We start from the raw sequence: 19242 nt of genomic DNA, 5'->3' as shown, positions 1-19242 counted from the left end.
ATTCCAGGAGTATGATTTACTGAGCTCCTCACTACTTGAATCTCTAGATGTTTTAATACAGATATTAAAAGATTGAGCTCCTTGTTGAGCACCTTAGTAATCTCAGGAGAGTGATTAACAGAGCTCCAACAATTGTCAAAAACGAAGGCCTGGTGTTGTGTTGTACCGTAGGAAGATATAACTTATAAGATACTTAATTTAACCACTGAACCAAGAAGATGAAGACTGAGCACCCATGGAGACGAATTTTCTGACTGCTTACAGAAAAGGTTTTAGAATGCTTCAACATGTGTTCAAGGATTTTACACCAACCTTCCTCCCCATGTCACAAAGAAATTTACGCCACTGCTGTTGCCCCCTGCCTGCCCACCCCCCCTCATACACGCACACCCCTATCATACTTATGAAATCGCTGATCAAAGGGGCCCGTGCGTTCATGTTACCCCCGTTTTATGATTCATGTTCTCTTATGATTATTTTCCAGCTGATATCCATGGTATATGGGACAGTTTAGTATTTGATGGTCGAATCAAGTCACAGCTACTAGATTATGCTACCACAACGCTGCTCTTCTCAGATCACCAAGTCAACCCCAACATCATCGCATGGAATAAGGTAGTTTTATTACATGGTAAGTAATTCATATTATTTAGCTATAATGTCTGTGTCAGTTGGGTGATCGTATAGGTTCTAGAAAGAAACAAAATATAGCACTGGTGTTACTTATTAATAATAGATCTTGCAGCAACTGATTAGACTATAAAGAAAGTAAAGTATATGTATGTTATCGAATGCAACATATCTTGGCATAATTATAATGAGGGTTCACTTACTGAACTGATTTTGGGATCTGAAGCGCCGCAAATTCCACAGATAGTTGTGCACTCTGTAGTTAGTGGTAATGGCTTGTGCATGGAGGATTTAAATTATCACAAGGTCTGGGTGAGCAATCTCAATAGCCAGAGTATGCGCAATGGCCATGGGGACTGTGGAGAAGTCTAGCAACTGATCATCAGGAACCTTGTGGTGTGGTGTAGTATTTATAAGTGATCACACCAATCATATCCTGTGTTGCTCGTACTTGATGCAGCATATGAATGCGATGGCCACTGCCTGGTCAAATACACAGAATTATCAAATAGATTTGTTATGTTTTGATGGTCACACAAGGGGCATGGGCGTTGTCCTCCAGAAAAGGTGTATTATCACATTATACAAAATGCATGTGTATGTCTTTATTTTGTGTTTACATTTCAGGCCCACCAGGCACAGGAAAGACATCACTATGTAAAGCGCTAGCCCAGAAATTATGCATACGATTATCAGACAGGTAGGATACAAAAAATGTAGATATAAAATTATATTTTTGGCTATTCCAGTTGAAATACATACTCTCCCATGTGGGGTGTGTATTTCAAATGGATCACCTATTCAGGTAACCCCATTGGACAACTATTACTGTAAAGTGAAAATTTTTGCAGAACATAAACTTTTGCGCTTTTTGCCCTCATCAACAAAACTAACATGAAAATAAAAATGTGTAGATGTTTACTTTATCAGGGGTGTGAGAGTTCAGATTAAAATCTGAATTCAGATTTGTTGATCTTGATTTTTATCTCTTTTTCTGCACTTCCTCTGTACAAAAGTATAGGAGCTTTCCAAATTTCAGACTTTTTCAGATTTTTTCAGATTTTTTTATCAGTGGTCACTCACACCCCTGCTTTATGCATAGGTTTGAAACTTCCCAAATCGTAAATTTAATAACAAGCAATAAAGTTAAAAATCGGCAAAGCCCAAAAATTATGTATGTATGGACTATATTCAAGTACTTGCCCAATATCCCCTATTCTGAAGCTTATAGGGATTCAAATCTGAAATAACTAAGAAGGTTAGTTTGTAAAGTTTTGTGAAAGCAGGCATAATTTCATATTTTCCTCATCCTTGGTTTACAATAAAATTATGTTTGAAAGATAATAATCTTAATTTCCTTTTACCAGATATACATATGGTCAGCTCATTGAAATCAACAGTCACAGCTTATTTTCAAAGTGGTTCTCAGAGGTGAGTTTATATTTTAAATGTAAGGCACCACAAATATGATCAATCTTGGGATCAACCGTTGATGCTACATGTATTTAACCTAGGCACCGGAGTTTCGCGCGATCGCGCAAAAAGCGCAAAAAATCACGAGACTCAGTACACCGGTCGATCTTACCGTTTCCGATGTTGATTAAGATACTTCTTGCATCGATCCCGAGATGCGGAAAAACCAATAGTCAATTTGTCCCACATAAATGAATAAATAACAAAAACCCCCCGATCCCCCGGTGGACTCACCCAAAAGGTGACGTCACACCATATGATCGTCCTTATCCTCCTTGGTCTCCGACTGACACAGGCGTGCCTATCGATTGTTCATAGCACTGTGTATCAATTTCTCGACCAAAGGAGAGATATCTGGTTGTAGTTTCACACCTTAGGTAAAACCAAACCGGTATTGTTCGGCTGAGGATAGTTTTGACGGCATTTTCTGGCGAAAAAGTGACAAAAAGCGATCCAAAACTTAGCTACATATCGTGCCTCCGTTTGTATCACGGGACACACGAGCAATTCAAAATGGCGCATTCGTTGGCGCCATTCATTTTGTTTCCCACGTAAAACAACCATTGCAGCCTGTAAGTTACAATAGATGTTTGTACATACACATTGTATTTCATGTACGGTAGGTTATTGTTGCTATGTTAGGGTGATTACTCTATCGTTATGTCTTCATTACCGTCCGATAAGACGAGTTAATCAGATATTCATACGGTGGGGATTGGTAGGGACCCGTCTGACATTTTAGTAATAAAGTTAGCCAGTCCTTACTTTACCACTAACGTTAGCGACCAGCCTCCGTGCTCAGGTTTGCTTACTGGGCTTGAGTCGCGTGTTGGGGGGTAGTGCCCCCTCCCTTTCTCCTCGCTTCGCCTCGGCCCTGTCGGGCTTGCCCTTCCCTGGTGACGGAGCGGGACCCACACCCGCTCTGTTTCACCCACAGGAGTGCTCACGATCTTCTAGATGTCTTTCTTTTGCTTAGGACTCTCCGAGTTCCAGCTTGACGATTGGGATAGGCTCCGTCATCGCCATAAGACGAAGAAGAAATCTACCAAGGGCACTGGTAAGGTCGACACGGTGGATTCTGCTGTGACAGCCCCTATGGGTCATGGCAGGTCTGCTTAAGGGGCTCCGGTCCCCGGACAAGCAGGCGGTTCCTTCGGGACTGCTAGAAGCGTCCAAAGGCTCAGCAGCCAGCGAAAGCACTGACTATACGTCGGAGCAAAGTAGCAGGCAGCAGAGCGGTAACCACCAGCGAAAACCCTAGCGGGTTTTGCAGCAGGAGGATACCAGTCGACACGGTAGATTCTGCTGTGACAGCCCCTATGGGTCATGGCAGGTCTGCTTAAGGGGCTCCGGTCCCCGGACAAGCAGGCGGTTCCTTCGGGACTGCTAAGCGCGTCCAAAGGCTCAGCAGCCAGCGAAAGCACTGACTATACGCCGGAGCAAAGTAGCAGGCAGCAGAGCGGTAACCACCAGCGAAAACCCTAGCGGGTTTTGTAGCAGGAGGATACCAGTCCTCTAGCGAAAATCCTCACAGGTTTTTAGCAGGAGGACACCCGTCTGTTGCAGGCATATCTACGGGCTCAAACAGCCACAGTAGTAGCCAGCGACGGGCAGCATGCAAGGGTACCCCGGGCTTGCCTGGGTTGAACCCTAGCATGCATGGGTTCAGCAGAGACGATACCGCGGCTAACGCTGTGGGTGTAGTCTTAGCAGAACCAACTGGGGTTGTCACACGGCAGCGTTCCATGGCGGGACCGCCGAGTGATACCCTGGGCCCTAGAATAGCTGCTGGCTGTCCATAGGGACTGGCTGGCGATTATTCAGGGGTTGGGCTCGCAGTCTCTCACGGGACAGCGACCCAGGTGCATTCGGTGGCAGCTACAAAGGCGAGCTACGGCTTGACTTCAGTGGTAGCCGCTATGCACCCGCCCATAGCTGCCGTGAGTGGTCCGCCACACACAGCGACCTTGGGCGAAGCTCTAGAGGGTACAGTAGGTAGCTTGAACAGCCTAGCTGATCAACAACCCACTTATGTCCTCGAGAGCCAGCGGAGCGTGGGTGATCCATTATCGTCAATGGGTCAATTACCCTCTCTTGATCGATCACTGTCAAATCAACAGGGCATAGCTCCATTGATTGACGCTGCCTATTCAGGTGGCGAGGTGATTGATCGGGGGTATGCACGCTCAGCTACCCGTGGTACTAGGCAAGCTCCCTCTAGCCAAGGGACAGCGGTATAGCGGGTACCCATACACACGGCTTGATCCCCTTGCGGGGAACGCAGTGAGGCATGGGTACAGTGGTACACAGCCGGAGCCCTCACGGGCACCTACGCTGGAACCACGCATACAGCGGTACACAGCCGGGAACCCGCGCGGGTGCCCACGCTGATACCGCACCGGTACCGCAGGTCCCGCGTTAGGCGCCACAGTCTCTGTGGCAACAAGGGGGGGGGGGAGGCGGTGCTGGTACTGCAGTACCATGGGGTTACCCTGGTGGCGGATCCTTTCAGGGTCAGCTGCCGGCTGGGTATGCCCCGTGGTACCCGCCGCAGGGTGTTTCTTCCACGGCCTAGCACCGTGGCAAGTGTCAGGCCAGCCGGCATGGGGCTAACCCAGATCTTGATCAGGGTAGGCCCGGGCTGCTAGCGCTAGGGACGGCTGCGAGAGCATGCGGACCCAGTGGTGCCATGGCGGATACCTCAGGGTCTTGCGGGAGTACTCCCTCTTCTGCTGGCAGGTAGTCGGCGAGCCACACAGTGGTTATGCCTTCTTACCCGCTTTCAGATGCCCGTCCTCAGTTACCGTCATCATCGGAGCATGATACGGATACTGTGGGCGAGGGAAAGGAGTCGGAAGCTGAGTCCGTAGTGACATCACTACAATCTCCTTCCCCGCTGCCCCTTGGGGAGCAACAGCACTGATCTTCCTCGGACACCCCCTAAGGGGAGTCCATGGAGGAGGACCAGGGATCCTTTCAGTAGGATGCTCAGCTGCTGCTTCCTCACAGGGGACGCCTGCACTCTCATTCCCGGCAAACCTCACGGGTAGATATCGTAGGGCTGTCGAGCTCAGTAGAGCTATGACGCCGCGTGCTTGCACGCTTCCTCTGCGTGGAACGCGGGAGGACCACGGGACCTACCTGAGGGGATCCGAGAGGGACCCAGATGTCGTCAAGCGTATCACGCTCAGACAACATCTGAGCTCTTCCGCGAGGTGAGCCTATTAGCGGTGCTAACAGCTAGCCTCAACAAGAGCTCCATGGGCCTAGCCCATAGGGTGTCCACTCAGCGCCGGGGGGAGGGGCCTGCCACTCCAATCGCTCAACGCGATGGAAAGGCATGGTCCTTTTTCTCTTTGGATGCTTCTGCGCACGGTGGAGGACCGTGCAAAGAAGCTACCACGGGAGCACTCTGAAGAAGTCGGAAACTGCCCTTACCATGGGTAGGAGCTCCGACTTCAGCAGGCCGTGCACCACCAACAGTACCCGAGCCCACTACCTCTGCAGCACCCATTTCTGGGAGGCGCAAGGGTAGCACAGGAACAGCTGGCAAGCCCGAAGAAGAGCAAGCGCTCTTCCAAGGGAAGCTAGGCAGAGCATTCCTGGGGGCTCAGCGGTTTTTCCACAGGGGATCTCCCAGTGGACGACCGCTTATGGCTTTCACCCAGAGGTGGGAAACCATCTCTTTGAGCGCCTGGGTATGGTCAGTGGTGAGTGGGGGTTACAGACTGGCAACCCAGTCTCCCCACATTCGTCTGCACATTTCAGAGGTCCACAGTAGTGCCGTCAGACGGCCCCCAGCGTCGGGCACTACTGACAGGGATCACACAGCTTCTCACGAAGCGGGCGATTGTCCCGGTCTACCCCCCGTTCTACGGGTGATCTTGGAGCCATTGGCTCCAAGGAAGGCCGGCGACGGGAGCCCCATCCGGAACCGCAGGCTGTTGAACACGTTCTTCAGGCCCAAGAGGTTCAGAATGGGGACTCTCGCCTCGGTGCTAGCCTGCCCCATCAGGGGCATGGGAACAACATCGCTAGATCTCTCGGACGCCTATCTGCATATGCCAATCGCCTCTCAAGATCGGAGGCATCTGCGCTTCTAGGTACAGGATCAAAATTACCAGTTTTGATACCGCCATCCGCCTGTCCATCTCTCCCAGGGTGTTTAACACTCTTGGTCAGAGCGGTGGCAGCGTACCTGAAGCACAGGGGTGTCAACATCAGTTGCTACCTGGACGTTTGGCTCATATCACGGACGCACTCCACTGAAGACTACGGGTCTCATGGGGTTGATAGTCCGTAGGGTGCGGGACCCTGGATTTTTTGTTCAGCTCATAAAAGTCCAGCGTGGTCCCGACGCAGACACCACTATTTGTAGGGGCCCAGATCACCCTCACGGAGGGGTTCGCGGCGCTCTCACCCGAGCGGGTGACGAACATGGTGCGGTGTGCCTGACTCTTGGCCGAGTCTCGGGCAAAACCCGCTGTGGCATGGATGAAGGTGGTAGGCCTAATGGCCAGTATGGTAGACCTCGTACTGTACTGCCGTTTCTACGTTAGGCTTACCCAACTACACCTTCTAGCCTGCTTGCAGGCCCAGTCGTCACCAATATCCCTCGCGGTTCCCGTTGTCGGAGATCGCGAGAGGAACTCTGGTGGTGGACCCATCAGCCCAATTTGACCCAGGGTGTCAGGTTTCCTGCACCCCGGTATGTCACGTAGTGACGACCATAGCGTCAAAAGCGGGGCTGGGGGTCCACATCCACGGAGACTCCGTCTCGGGCCTATGGGGGCCATAGAGACAGAGTTTCACATCAACCTCCCTCGCTTACGAGGAGGTGATCGTGGAATCACATACCGTTGTCCTGACGGATAACACAACCGTGGTAGCCTACCCCAACAGACAAGGGGACTCCGGGCCACCACGATTGAGCCTGCATGCACGAAACCTGATAGGGTGGTGCAAGTTCAGGCAGATTACGATGAGAGCGATACACATCGCTGGCGTCACCAGCATCCTCGCGCACAATCTGTCACGAGGAAGGGTGCCGGGACCAGCAGAATGGTCCCTTGCTCGCAGAGTCGCTCAGGCGATCTTCAAGGGATGTACCACCCCACGAAAGATCTGTTCGCATCTCATCGCAATCATCCACTGCCGGTGTACTGCTCAAGGGTCGCGGACCCCAAGCATTCACCGTGGGCGCTCTGTCCATAGACTGGGGAGGGATGACAGCTTATGCAGTCCCTCCGATCTCACTACTCATGAGGGTGGTGGCCAAGATCGGGTGGGAAGACTGCATTGTCATTCTGCTAGCGGCAAGGCCGCTGGCACTCCCAGTACCAGATCTACTCCGGATGCCCGGAGCGGAGGTACCCAGTCTATCACTAGAGCACCTGCAGTTAGCTGCATGGCCCTTACCAGGGAACGCGCAGCGGAGGGATACTTTTCATCAGAAGCTGTTTTTCTCATCGCCGGGGCTAGACGGAAGTCTACCCTCCGTACGTATAGCCAGAGTCTGGCTCCATATACGCTTGGTGCAATGAGACAAATAGCTCTCCGCTAGAACCTCTGTGCTGCTAGTTCGGAGTTTCTGACAGAAAAGTTCCAAGCAAGACTTCAGCGGGCCACTGGGGCCAGCTATAAGTCAGCTGTCCTCTCCATTCACCGAGGTTTCGAGGCGGGTCGACTATCATAGCCGATGGTTACCTTATTAGTCTACGCCTCGACGGTATGTTCAACGATTGTCTACCAAAAAGGAAAGTGATCCTCCTAAGGGATCCCAACACAGTCTTAGATTACTTTAAGGGTCGCCCTTTTGACCTTCCGTCAAAAGCGACGCTTAAATACGTAACTCTCAAGATGGCTTTCCGGTTTGGCGTTGGCTTCGGGACGGCGGTGCTGAGTTGCACACGGTCTCGAGGTTAGCTTCCGTGTTCACAAACACTAGAGCGACACTGTTTGGCGCTCTGTTCTCGTGACTCTGAACAGGCGCGGTGCATACCGACATTCGTCCCTCTCCAATCCCCAGGGTTGGGCAAGGTTCGGCTGAAGCCAAAGATAGGCTGGGGTGTCCGGTAAGGCGCTGCAGCACTATTTCTTCGAGAGGAAGCCTTGCGAGGGACTCACGACCGCATTCATCACCCTTACAGAGTTTTCGGTCCAGCCGCTGTCGCAATGGCTGGTCCAGGTGTTGGTGGGGTCGGGGATCGCGAAGGTTTAGCGTCCCACGACCCACTCGACACGAGCTATCTCATCATCTTGGGTATACCGTTCGGTTGTCCCTTGAGGAGATCTAGCAGGCGGTGTCCGGAAGCCACCTTCGCCCTTCTCTACGATACTTCCGTTTACGTTAGTAATCAGAGGCAGGCGGAGGTTTACCGGGACATTGTTCGGCGATCATAATACGGTGGTGTACGGGTACCAGGTTTTCAGGCTATACAGAATCCTCGGCATGGTAAGAACCAGTGTCGCTATTCTTAACCACCAAACTTATTAAGTAAGGAGGTTTATGTCTGTGATCGCGTGGTCTTTTTGTTTTCCCGACCGTTGGGGAAAATATTTTCTGACCTCGCGAAAACCATCGTTACCGCTCCCGATCCCTGATCAGATGCTGACCAATCTTGTACCTCCATCCGTCGGTTACTTGCTAGATCGATCTTTCAGATGTTGATGCAAGAAGTATCTTAATCAACATCGGAAGCGGTAAGATCGACCGGTGTACTGAGTCTAGTCCCAAACAAAATGTTTGGTAGACTCATAACCGGTCGCGATCTTACCTTTCGATGTTGATTATCCCGACCCGCCACCCCCTACAAGTTTGGTCCGAGTAGGGGATCCCAAGTCGGATAAGGGGCGATCATATGGTGTGACGTCACCTTTTGGGTGAGTCCACCGGGGATCGGGTTTTTTTGTTATTTATTCATTTATGTGGGACAAAATGAGTATTGGTTTTTCCGCATCTCGGGATCGATGCAAGAAGTATCTTAATCAACATCGGAAAGGTAAGATCGCACCGGTTATGAGTCTACCAAACATTTTTGTTTGGGACTATTTTGGGGGTCCATCGCGATTTTGGTGGTCCATCGTGAATTTTGAGAATTTTGCCAAACACACTACTTTTCAATGTAAATTCACCAATAAACAAACACAAACTGATAATAAATAGTTTTCATGCAAACATCTAAAAAAAAAAAATAATGACTCACCAAGCTTCCAGAAGTTGTAAAATATAATCCGAATAGTTTATAAACATGGTAAGTAATACTTGAACATGTTGAATAGAACTCTGGGGATTCGGTGAATTAATGATGTAATTAATAAACTATCGGCCTACTTCCTGCATCCACTTCCTGAGATGTGATGTTTCCGTCAGTTTTATTCTTTCTTGGCTCAGGGATAAGAGTGGGAAACCCGTCACGTCATATGAGGACGGGTTTCCCACTCTTGCGGTACGGCGCTACGTTTCCGCGCGGGTATTAAAAAGTTTTCAGAATAAAATTATATACACGGAGGGGGGTTATAATTTCCAGTGTAGCAAAGGCTCAAATATTTTATTCGGAACACGAAGAGGGAAATAACAAGTGATAATTATCTGCTTAGTGATGTTTTTCAGCAGAGAAAAAAAGGTAAGAAATATAAGTCTAATTTGGAAGCTTATACTAGCATTGTTTTTGCAATGGTTTTCCGTGTTCCTGGTTGAGTGGTTGACTAGCAGCAGGGTAAATACTGGAAAACGCATTTTCGCGCTTTTTGACTTGAATTTTCTCGCTTTATAAAAAACCGGCCGCGCATTTTGCCGTTTTAAATCGCGCGAAACTCCGGTGCCTAATTTAACCCCATGAGAACTACCTGCCGATTGGCCAAAATGAATATTGTGTAAGGAGGGCATAAGATCATCAGCAAATGCAAGTTTGACCATGAATAGTTTAAAGCCTATAGTCATAATTGGCAATTGAAATGAGCATTCATAATTGTTATTATGATCAAAAATTAATGGTAAAATGTTATTGGTCAATTCAGTACATACAAATAAAATTGTTATTAACAGCATTCAATGAATTGATATTTTGTATTATTTATAAAGATCGGCCATGCATCGACAGTCAATCGAAATATCAAACAATTTTGGTTCCATTGTCTAGCAAATGGCAAACTCAGGCAGTGATACATCAGAGTCAGATACACACAATTGAGATTTATTCGCCTTACCACAGACGTCCCTCTCCCAATCAATTAGAAAATCCCATAGGAAAATTGCTGAAAAAAAGAGTACCCACTACTGTTAGGCTTTTTGAACTCTGGAGGTGCTTGGTCCTCGGAAGGATAGGGAGGACAATGCACACACACTCCACATCTATCATGTGCCTTGTGTATCAATACAAGGACGTCTGAAACAATGTTTAATCAAGGATCAGAAGGGGTGGTTTTGTGTGTGTAGGGGTGTGTGTGTGATACACGGTACAAAATATGCCTACCAACTGTGGTCGGTATTTTTAATGCACAACAGCGGATGTATCTTTAAAATGCATTTGGCATGCAATTGTGGCCTATTGAAGACCTCCGCTAACCGAGGATGGTGCTTGTTTGCTGGTAGATAGATCTACATTGTATGGTTTAAATGTGAAAAGTCTCTTGTGTGTCCTCGTTGCAGGGAAACACTGTTGCACCACAGCATACAAATTCTTTCTATTCCTACCAATTAAACACAATTAAAAAATAATACAATAATATGAATGTTTTGTGATCTTTTGTATTTGACAGAGTGGGAAACTTGTGATGAAGATGTTTCAGAAGATCCAGGAACTTATAGATGATAAAGATACACTGGTCTTTGTATTAATTGATGAGGTTTGTGTGTGATGCCATCTATTCTACTATTCTATTATACAAATAATGACTGCTATGAGGAAAATGGTTAAATTTATACTTTATAGGCCATGATTTCAAAACCATGTTATGACCTAGCATGGTTTTGAGATTATCAAGGGCCTATAATTGTGACCCCAGATATAGCCCCAGATATAAAGCAGTCAATATTTGTTTTATATACCAGTCAATATGTTTTTTGCAGCCATAAGTTGTTATGGTTGCAGACTAAGATTCCAGGCAAAGATTCTTGTCATGAATTTGAGTTAACCAAGAATTTGGTCAACTTTGGCAACAAATTGACAAATATGCAAGATTGTCATCAACTACCACCAGCGCTTAAAATATTGCAGCTACAACCCTGATCAGGATGCTTGACACGTAGATCGACCATGCCCGAAGCAAGGGGCAAACATGTAGTCCCTGGCAACTATGCCTATAATTGTGAGTTGACGATGCCTATAATTGCGAGTTTTCATCTTACAAAACCAAAATGTTGACACTGACAGTTTCATAATGACACACTTCTTCAAAGTGATTGGTATCTGATCATCCTCTTTGCTGGTGGTAGCATAGCTCCATCTCAAGGGGGTGTGGTCATGAGGAGAGGGCCATACATGTGATTGAAATGGTAGGCTCCCTCATCTCTGTTCATGATGGCAGGACCTCTTTTCAGTTCCATTAATTTTCTGAATCTGAAGTGAGTTCTCTATGCCTGTCGCCCAAGGCATTGGGCCTAGTCAGATCAAAGCCCACATTTTTAGCCAATCAGATTATAGGAATCTATGTAATAAGTATATTATAAACTATTATTACACTATACAATAATCTGAATTTCAGAAGTCACCATTAATGTGGATTTCCAATCGTGTGTGGATCCCTGCCCCACTATCAAAAGCTCATATCAACTGTAATAATTTCATCTTTGAATTAAAAAGAAGTGTTTACTCTCTTTTTGCAGGTGGAGAGCTTAACAGCAGCAAGGAAGAGTACATTGAATGGGACAGAGCCGTCAGATGCTATCAGGGTTGTCAATGCATTACTCACACAGATAGACCAGATCAAGAGGTGTGTGTTTGTATCCCTAGATGCCTTCCTCGAAGAAAATCAAATCAACTTTTGGATTTTCTCAAAAAATGATTTTTGCAGGAATCTGTTATGCTATTTTGATTACTTGCATCATTTCCTTTCTGAAAATGTATACTTATATACTTCTCATCATTATGTTTAGGTATACAAATAAAAAACAATATCTAAATAAATTACTGCCTTGAAGATTGTGTCTGTTTGTCTGCAAGGCCTGTGTGTCACACCGCTTTAGTGTTAAGGTTAGCATAGTGCGCATTATCGACACCGCACCGCACATTACAGGTAGAATACAAATAAGCACATATTTAAAAACAATGTTTGCCGTGCTCATGACCGAATAATATAGCGGCACACTATTTTGCCTTCAGTGAGGGATATGAAAACATGACATAGTTGGAACTCTTTTCATATATGTGACCCCTCGCCACAACTGAGCCCGGAAGTCGCCAATCATCATTTTTGAGATATTCAACCAAAATATTCTGCTTGAAATTAGCTTTAAAATGATGTATATCATGTCTATAGTACTTGACATTTAAGTAGTGAACAATCAATAAAACAGTCAATAAATCCTTTGTTTCCTATTGTTTATTGTTAAGTTCGATGGAGCATATCTCAATAGTGGCACTGGCGACATCCGGGCTCAGTTGTGGCGAGGAGTCACATATAGTCCGTATATCTTTCACAAATCAGTAAAGTAAATTCAAATTTTGAGATTTTCTCAAAAACTTAATTTTTGCAGGAATCTGTTATGCTGATTGGATCCCTTTTATCATTTCCTTCCTGAAAATGTATACTTTTCATCATTACATTTAGAGGTACAATAAAAAACAATATCTTAATTATGACTCGAGGAAGGTATACAGACTATAATCTCTGCGGGTAAACCTGAGATCCTGAGCTGCATATATTATGTTATGATAACCTTTTAAAAAGATATCTGTGATGTATTTTTTATGTTGTGTTATCCTTATTTCCAGGCATCCGAATGTATTAATCCTGACAACATCCAACGTAACAGAAGCAATAGACCTGGCATTTGTAGATAGAGCGGATATCAAGCAGTATATAGGTCCTCCGTCATCGGCAGCTATCTATAAGATATATCACTCTTGTCTGAATGAGCTCATGAGGGTAAGGCTTCATAAAAGTAAAAATTAATTTCACATCCCCATCTTTTTGGAAAAGTGAGTAGGGAGTGAGGTTTTTTGTTGTTGGTGTTGCCAAGTTGACCAAATCTAGCAGTGTTCAGCATCTGGCAGGAAAACAATGAGGCCCTTTTTAATTTTACGGATGAGGGGTTATATATCCCTTAGAGTTCCATAAAAACACTTACAACTGATTGATTCATGCTGACTAATAAACTTTTTTAACATTTTACTGAATTATGAATATTGTGTGTTCAGAAACGGCTGTATTAATTAGTTTTTATGGTCAATATGCGTTTGTTTCAAATAAAACCACATGATTCGTGCTTGATGATTAATTTTCTATCATATAAGGCATAATGTTGTGATTGCCGGAGACATCCTTCAACATGTTTAATATGAAACTTGCACATGTGCAGTACTTTACTAAAGTAGATGCTGATACATTTGATGTGCAAAGGGTAAGATATTGAATATTATCTAGTTATATCTAGTCAGTAATTCTGATGAAAACACAAAAAACTACTTATGCTATCAGTGTGCTCTTTGCAGGAGGGGGTTGAATCCCCAAATCAGTTAGTTTGCTAACTCAGCCCCAAAAATAGTAAAATACAACCTCCCCATAGTGTAAAATTGAAAATTGGCCAGGTATGCACAAAACTTTACCTTTATTTTGGGCAAAAATATTGTAAAATTGAAAATTGGCCTGGTAAACACAAAATTTCACCTGAATTTGTGGCTAAATAGTGTACAATTGAATGAAAATGTGCACTTTGTGCGCAATTATCACAGTAACAGAGGACAGAAAATAATGCCCGCCAGGAATTTTTTGTCTTTGCCCCCTCAACTGACCCGGATATGTCACTGAACTAGTAAAATACTTGGACCCCCAAAGGATTTTTGCAAAGACAACACTGGATTGTGTGATAAATTTTCAACCACTTGACTTATCAGTGAAATGTTCATTCTCACCCTTTCAGACGGGTATCATCAGTCCAGCACAGCAATTATTTGATCTCGGCGGGTTAGAAGTGATGCATTATATCGAGAACGAAGCTACAAAACTTAGTTTAAAACTCAGGGAAATTGCAAGGTAAGCGATCACAAATTGATATTGCAACCAATGAAATGTGCGCGTATATGTCACTACCAAAGTTGCGGACCCATCAATATACACATTTTTTGGGAATTACTCAAGTGTGATTTGTGCAGGGGTGTGCTGCTGAGAATTTGAAAGTAAACCCATCAAAATACCAATTTCTCAAGAAATTTGGACCCATCAATATATGAAACAACAACTTTACCATCATTTTAGGAATTTTTTCGAAAATAAATCTATTTTCCGAGAAAAAAAAATGAAATTTTGACAAATTTGCCATCCATATACTAAAACTGGTCTAGAAAAATGGCTCATTGATATACCAAAAGGCTGAAAATACAACCCATGTGTGCGCCACATCCTGGTATGGTCATTTGTACTGTAGATAAAATAATTGGCGTATGATTTTGTATTGGACGGAGATGGTATTATTATATGATTGTTTTGATATTGCAGGTCAACACCCATTGGGCTATTCCAGTGTTGAAATTCATACACAACCTAATCTTAATCTTCTACAGACAGGCATTAAAATTTTCAGCATTTTAGCTGATTTTAGCTTTTTTTGTTATTGTTTTCAGTGTTTTTCAGCCTATTTTTGAATCAAATTCACAGAAAATGGTAAAAAAAACAATGGTTTTCAGTGTTTTTTCCAAGACCAGTTTTCATGCCTGTACAGAACTAGTGCAAATTTCAAATGGGGTTACCTGAATGGTTGACTCCATTTGAAATTCACATGAATTACCAGTGTAGGAGATAAAGGTCATGCCTTTCACAGGGGGTGTATGAATTTCAACTGGACTAGCCCATTGCTTTCTAGTCTACAATATATTAAAATATTTTTATGTTTTCTTCTCCCAAACAGACAAAGTCAAGGACTCAGTGGTAGGACACTCAGGAAACTTCCATTTCTGGCACATGCCTTATATGTAGGGGTAAGAATACAACTCCATTCATGTTTAATGAAGTCGGAAATAAAGAAACTAGGTCATGTCTGATGATCCTATTAATGAAACTCTTCATGATCCGTGCACATAAAAGGGAGGTTGACTCATCTGATGCCTTCATCAGAGAAAAGGAATTGCAGAAAACTACAGACTTTGTCATTACTTTTACAATGCATCTTGTCTCGGCATCATTGACATGGTGCCTTCAGGATAGAAATTTTAGAGGGTTTGTATGTTTGAAAATAAAAGAAACTAACCATAGAGCATGCTGTTTTATTTTCCACTGCTTTCAGAATTGCAATCATCACAACAAATAATAGTAAATAAACCGTATCAGACACAAACTAGTTTCTTCATCTCTGACTGAGAAAAGAAATCTATTCTACAGGCCAGATCGATCCAGATTTTGTGTTTTGGGAATTAATTTGTTTTAGCTGTATGAAATTAACGACAGCCAAAGTGGATTGATTTGATTTTGACCAAAATTTTGTTTTCAAGATTTTTCAAGCTGTCGGTGATATTTTTAGAAAACCTGTGGTTTTTTTCTATTACATTATTTTATTTACCAGGCATCCTATCAAATCAATCATAACATTACGGTCCCTATAGGAGCCATGCAATTTTGTGTTATAAGACCGTGGCGTGGTCGATAAAATAAGAACAATATCCAATCAGGTGGCAGTAATTATATAAAGTTGTTTAAAATTATTCAGCATTGTACTAAAGTGTTGTTATTTTCTGTCATTCTTCTCTTCTTTCAGACACAGACTGTGACACTAGAGGGTTTTCTTGATGGACTAAGTCAAGCAGTCACCAAACAATTCACAGAGAGGCATGACCTGAACAAGTCAGAATGACAATAATAGCAGGGATAATATTCAACTTTTCTATTGAGAAGTATATTATGTGTGTGACAATAAATTGAAATATTCTGGGAGTGTGTGGTGACAATAGGGCTGCACGAATACTTAGTCGTAGTCATGGCTATTAGTGGTATTTGCAACTTTCAACTATGACTGGTTGTAAATGATGTCGTGAAAAGCTAAGTGGAAACATCCTGGAATGGAAGCATTTACATAACATTTAACTAAATATGAGGAGTTCAGATGCGAAAAGCGATTTCCATATTCCATATTTCTTGATTTGAACTATAAGTAAATCTAACTTATCACATATGAAGATCATAATGAAAAAATGTGTGCTGTTTTTGATTATAGTTTAAAATTATACAATGGATTTTTAGTAGGGTGTCAATTAAAAACTAGCATTAAAGGGCAGATTTTGATGGCCTTAACACAAAAAGTTTGAAAATGGCGTATATTGCCATTTGCATCTGAGCTCTTTATTTTGACCATACCTTGATGAATTGAATAGTATCAGATATCAATTGATACAAATATATTCATAGATAGTGTCACAAATCATTATTTATGTTTTTAGCAAAGCTAAGTTAGTACAATTTTACATTGAGTTTTAGCAAAGCTAACTCATTTATAATAATAGTCATTATATTTATTCATTAGATATAGTACGAGGGGTGATTGATAAGTTTGTTCACCGACACATGAGACCAAAAGAATTGAGCATTCTCAGGAAACGCTGACTGTCGGGGTATAATTATTTCAAACAGAAAAACACGAAAATGTAAAAAACTTTCTGTGTATTCATTCAACTGCACAGAATATCCATCAAAACTGTATGCCTTTGTGTGATTTTGGCCTGACAATATGGTCCAGGACCATCCATATGGTCTGGCACCATTATGGTCATGCACCATATAGTACATGACCATATTTGACTAATAAATATTTTAAATTTAAATACATGCTGGAGCATGTTTGACAAAGAATGCTCCATCCATATGTTTGACAAACATGCTCCATTTTGCTCCTGGAGCGTGTTTCTAATTCAAACATGCTCCTGGACCATATGGTGCAGGACCATATGGTCCAGGGCCATATGCTCCTGGACTGGACCATATTATTATACTGATGTGAGCAGTAACAAAAAGGCAAAAAAGCTGAACAAACTATAGCTATGCTGGTATCTGAGACAAACCTCTTTTTCTTTGCTCTTAGAAAGAAATAATCTCAATTGGTCTCCATGTACGAGCTCCAGGAATCAAATATATCGTCAGCCTGCTATGCTAATTGCCTAAGTCATTTTTACATGTTTCTAATTTGCAATTTTGATTTTCTGAGTAATAAACCAATAATTAATCAAATTTCCAGCCGCATTCTTCAATAACTTGTGGATTACATCAAAAGAGATGTATTCCACAAGTTAATGAAAAATGCGGCTGGAAATTTGATTAATTAGGGGTTTATTACTCAGAAAATCAAAATTACAAATGAGAAACATGTAAAAATGACTTAGGCAATTAGCGTAGCAGGCTGACGATATGGTATTATAATGGTTTGTACAAAGAGGATTTAAATACAGAAATAAAGAGTCAATATAATATCAACTGGATTAGTTTGTTGTATCTGTATGAATTTGTATGACACTATGGTACTTAAAAATGACAGGATCAGACTTATTTATTATATTTAAAAAAAACCCAGCATTATCATTGTAAAACAGACTACACTTTGATCAGTGGCGAGCCTGGACTTTTTGTTACGGGGGCAACAGAAACATGAATAAGTTTAGTTTCATACTATTTAAAATAAAAGTTGATTCACATTAGGCTCAGCAGTTTGTGTGAAGTGCCTGAAAATTTGCAAATTTGCAAAATTTGAAACTATTTTATACGCAAATCAAGGTGTTTACCACATGTTAAAAAGTTAAGTAAGAACTGGGAATATTTCTTTTTATTTTTTATTTTGAGTTGTCAGAGAAATGGTGCAATCCCCCTCCCGTCAGCCACGTCACTGACTTTGATCAGCTTGTAATGGACAGGCTACATAACATCATGATTTGATATAGTATATAGCACTAAAAGCAACGGGCGCAGTATGTACAACATGCGTTACGCAAGCTTCTGTGTATAGACGAGTGTAGGATTATGTTTATGTATCAAAAATTTCTTGCAGATTAATTCGTTTAGCAAAAATATCGTCAAATTTGAATTTCGTTCTGGTATAGATGAGATGACCTCAATATTTATCAACAAAGGCAAGGGACTGGTATCATCTTTATGCTTGAATGAACCCCATGCAACCACTACACTGTTTAATAGTCTTATTGTGATGTGGCGGGAGTTTTAAAAACACGAGCCCTGAACAAAATATGATCTTGCGCAAGATACTGCCAGGCAAAAACAATGGAAATTGTGATGATGCTTGCGCATACTGTCAGGCATTGACGTCAGAAGTCACATCATCTATACCAGAACGAAATTACAACAGTGGCCTATGGAGCTGTGTAATACACATAATCATGCATAACTCGCCAATGCAAAATCGGAATCAACTGAAATTTTGGGAATAAGCTTTTTTTGTGGATATCTACTGAAGAATTTCATAAAAAGAGGATTCTAGGATTACGAAACCTTCCTTCAAATGGGCGATGCCCGATTTTAAATTGGGTGTAGTAGCTACTGCTGAATTTAGTATGGAGTAGCTATCTACTGCTGATTTTATTGGGGATGAAGTAGCTATCTACAGCTGATTTTAGTGTGGATGAAGTAGATATCTACAGTTAATTTTAGTGTGGATGAAATAGCTATCTACTGCTGTTTTTAGTGTGGATGAAGTAGCTATCTACTGATTTTAATGTGGATAGAGTAGCTATTCAATGCAGAATTGAGTGTGGATGAAGTAGCCATCTACTGCTGATTTTAATGTGCATTAAGTAGATTGATTGGTTACCTGGGAACCAAGGGAGAACAGTGCTAGTTCATTGATTGGTCACCCCAGGTTAAATAATAAATAAATAAATAAATAAATAAATAAATAAAGATATCTACTGTTGATTATAGTGTGGATGAAGTAGCTATCCACTGCTGATTTGAGTGTAGATGAAGTAGCTATCTACTGCTGATATTAGT

The 19242-nt window shown here is 42.9% G+C and overlaps 1 protein-coding gene across 1 annotated transcript in view; it reads left to right on the top strand.

Annotated features, from left to right (window-relative positions):
* The window catches only part of LOC140146650 (pachytene checkpoint protein 2 homolog), a 32470-nt gene extending 14756 nt beyond the window's left edge, over positions 1 to 17714 (top strand). Inside the window, exons 5-13 of the mRNA XM_072168520.1 lie at positions 485 to 631; positions 1258 to 1330; positions 1998 to 2061; positions 10864 to 10950; positions 11930 to 12036; positions 13038 to 13191; positions 14186 to 14298; positions 15170 to 15239; positions 16013 to 17714. Of these exons, the coding sequence (XP_072024621.1) occupies positions 485 to 631; positions 1258 to 1330; positions 1998 to 2061; positions 10864 to 10950; positions 11930 to 12036; positions 13038 to 13191; positions 14186 to 14298; positions 15170 to 15239; positions 16013 to 16108 (911 nt within the window). The 3' untranslated portion in view covers positions 16109 to 17714. The remainder of the gene's footprint in view (positions 1 to 484; positions 632 to 1257; positions 1331 to 1997; positions 2062 to 10863; positions 10951 to 11929; positions 12037 to 13037; positions 13192 to 14185; positions 14299 to 15169; positions 15240 to 16012) is intronic.
* The last annotated feature ends 1528 nt before the right edge of the window (positions 17715 to 19242 follow it).

The sequence above is a fragment of the Amphiura filiformis genome, chromosome 2, assembly GCF_039555335.1.
Source record: "Amphiura filiformis chromosome 2, Afil_fr2py, whole genome shotgun sequence".
In the NCBI taxonomy this organism is placed as follows: domain Eukaryota; kingdom Metazoa; phylum Echinodermata; class Ophiuroidea; order Amphilepidida; family Amphiuridae; genus Amphiura; species Amphiura filiformis.
Note: the sequence above shows the minus strand (reverse complement) of the source record. Positions and strands in the feature narration are given on the sequence as shown.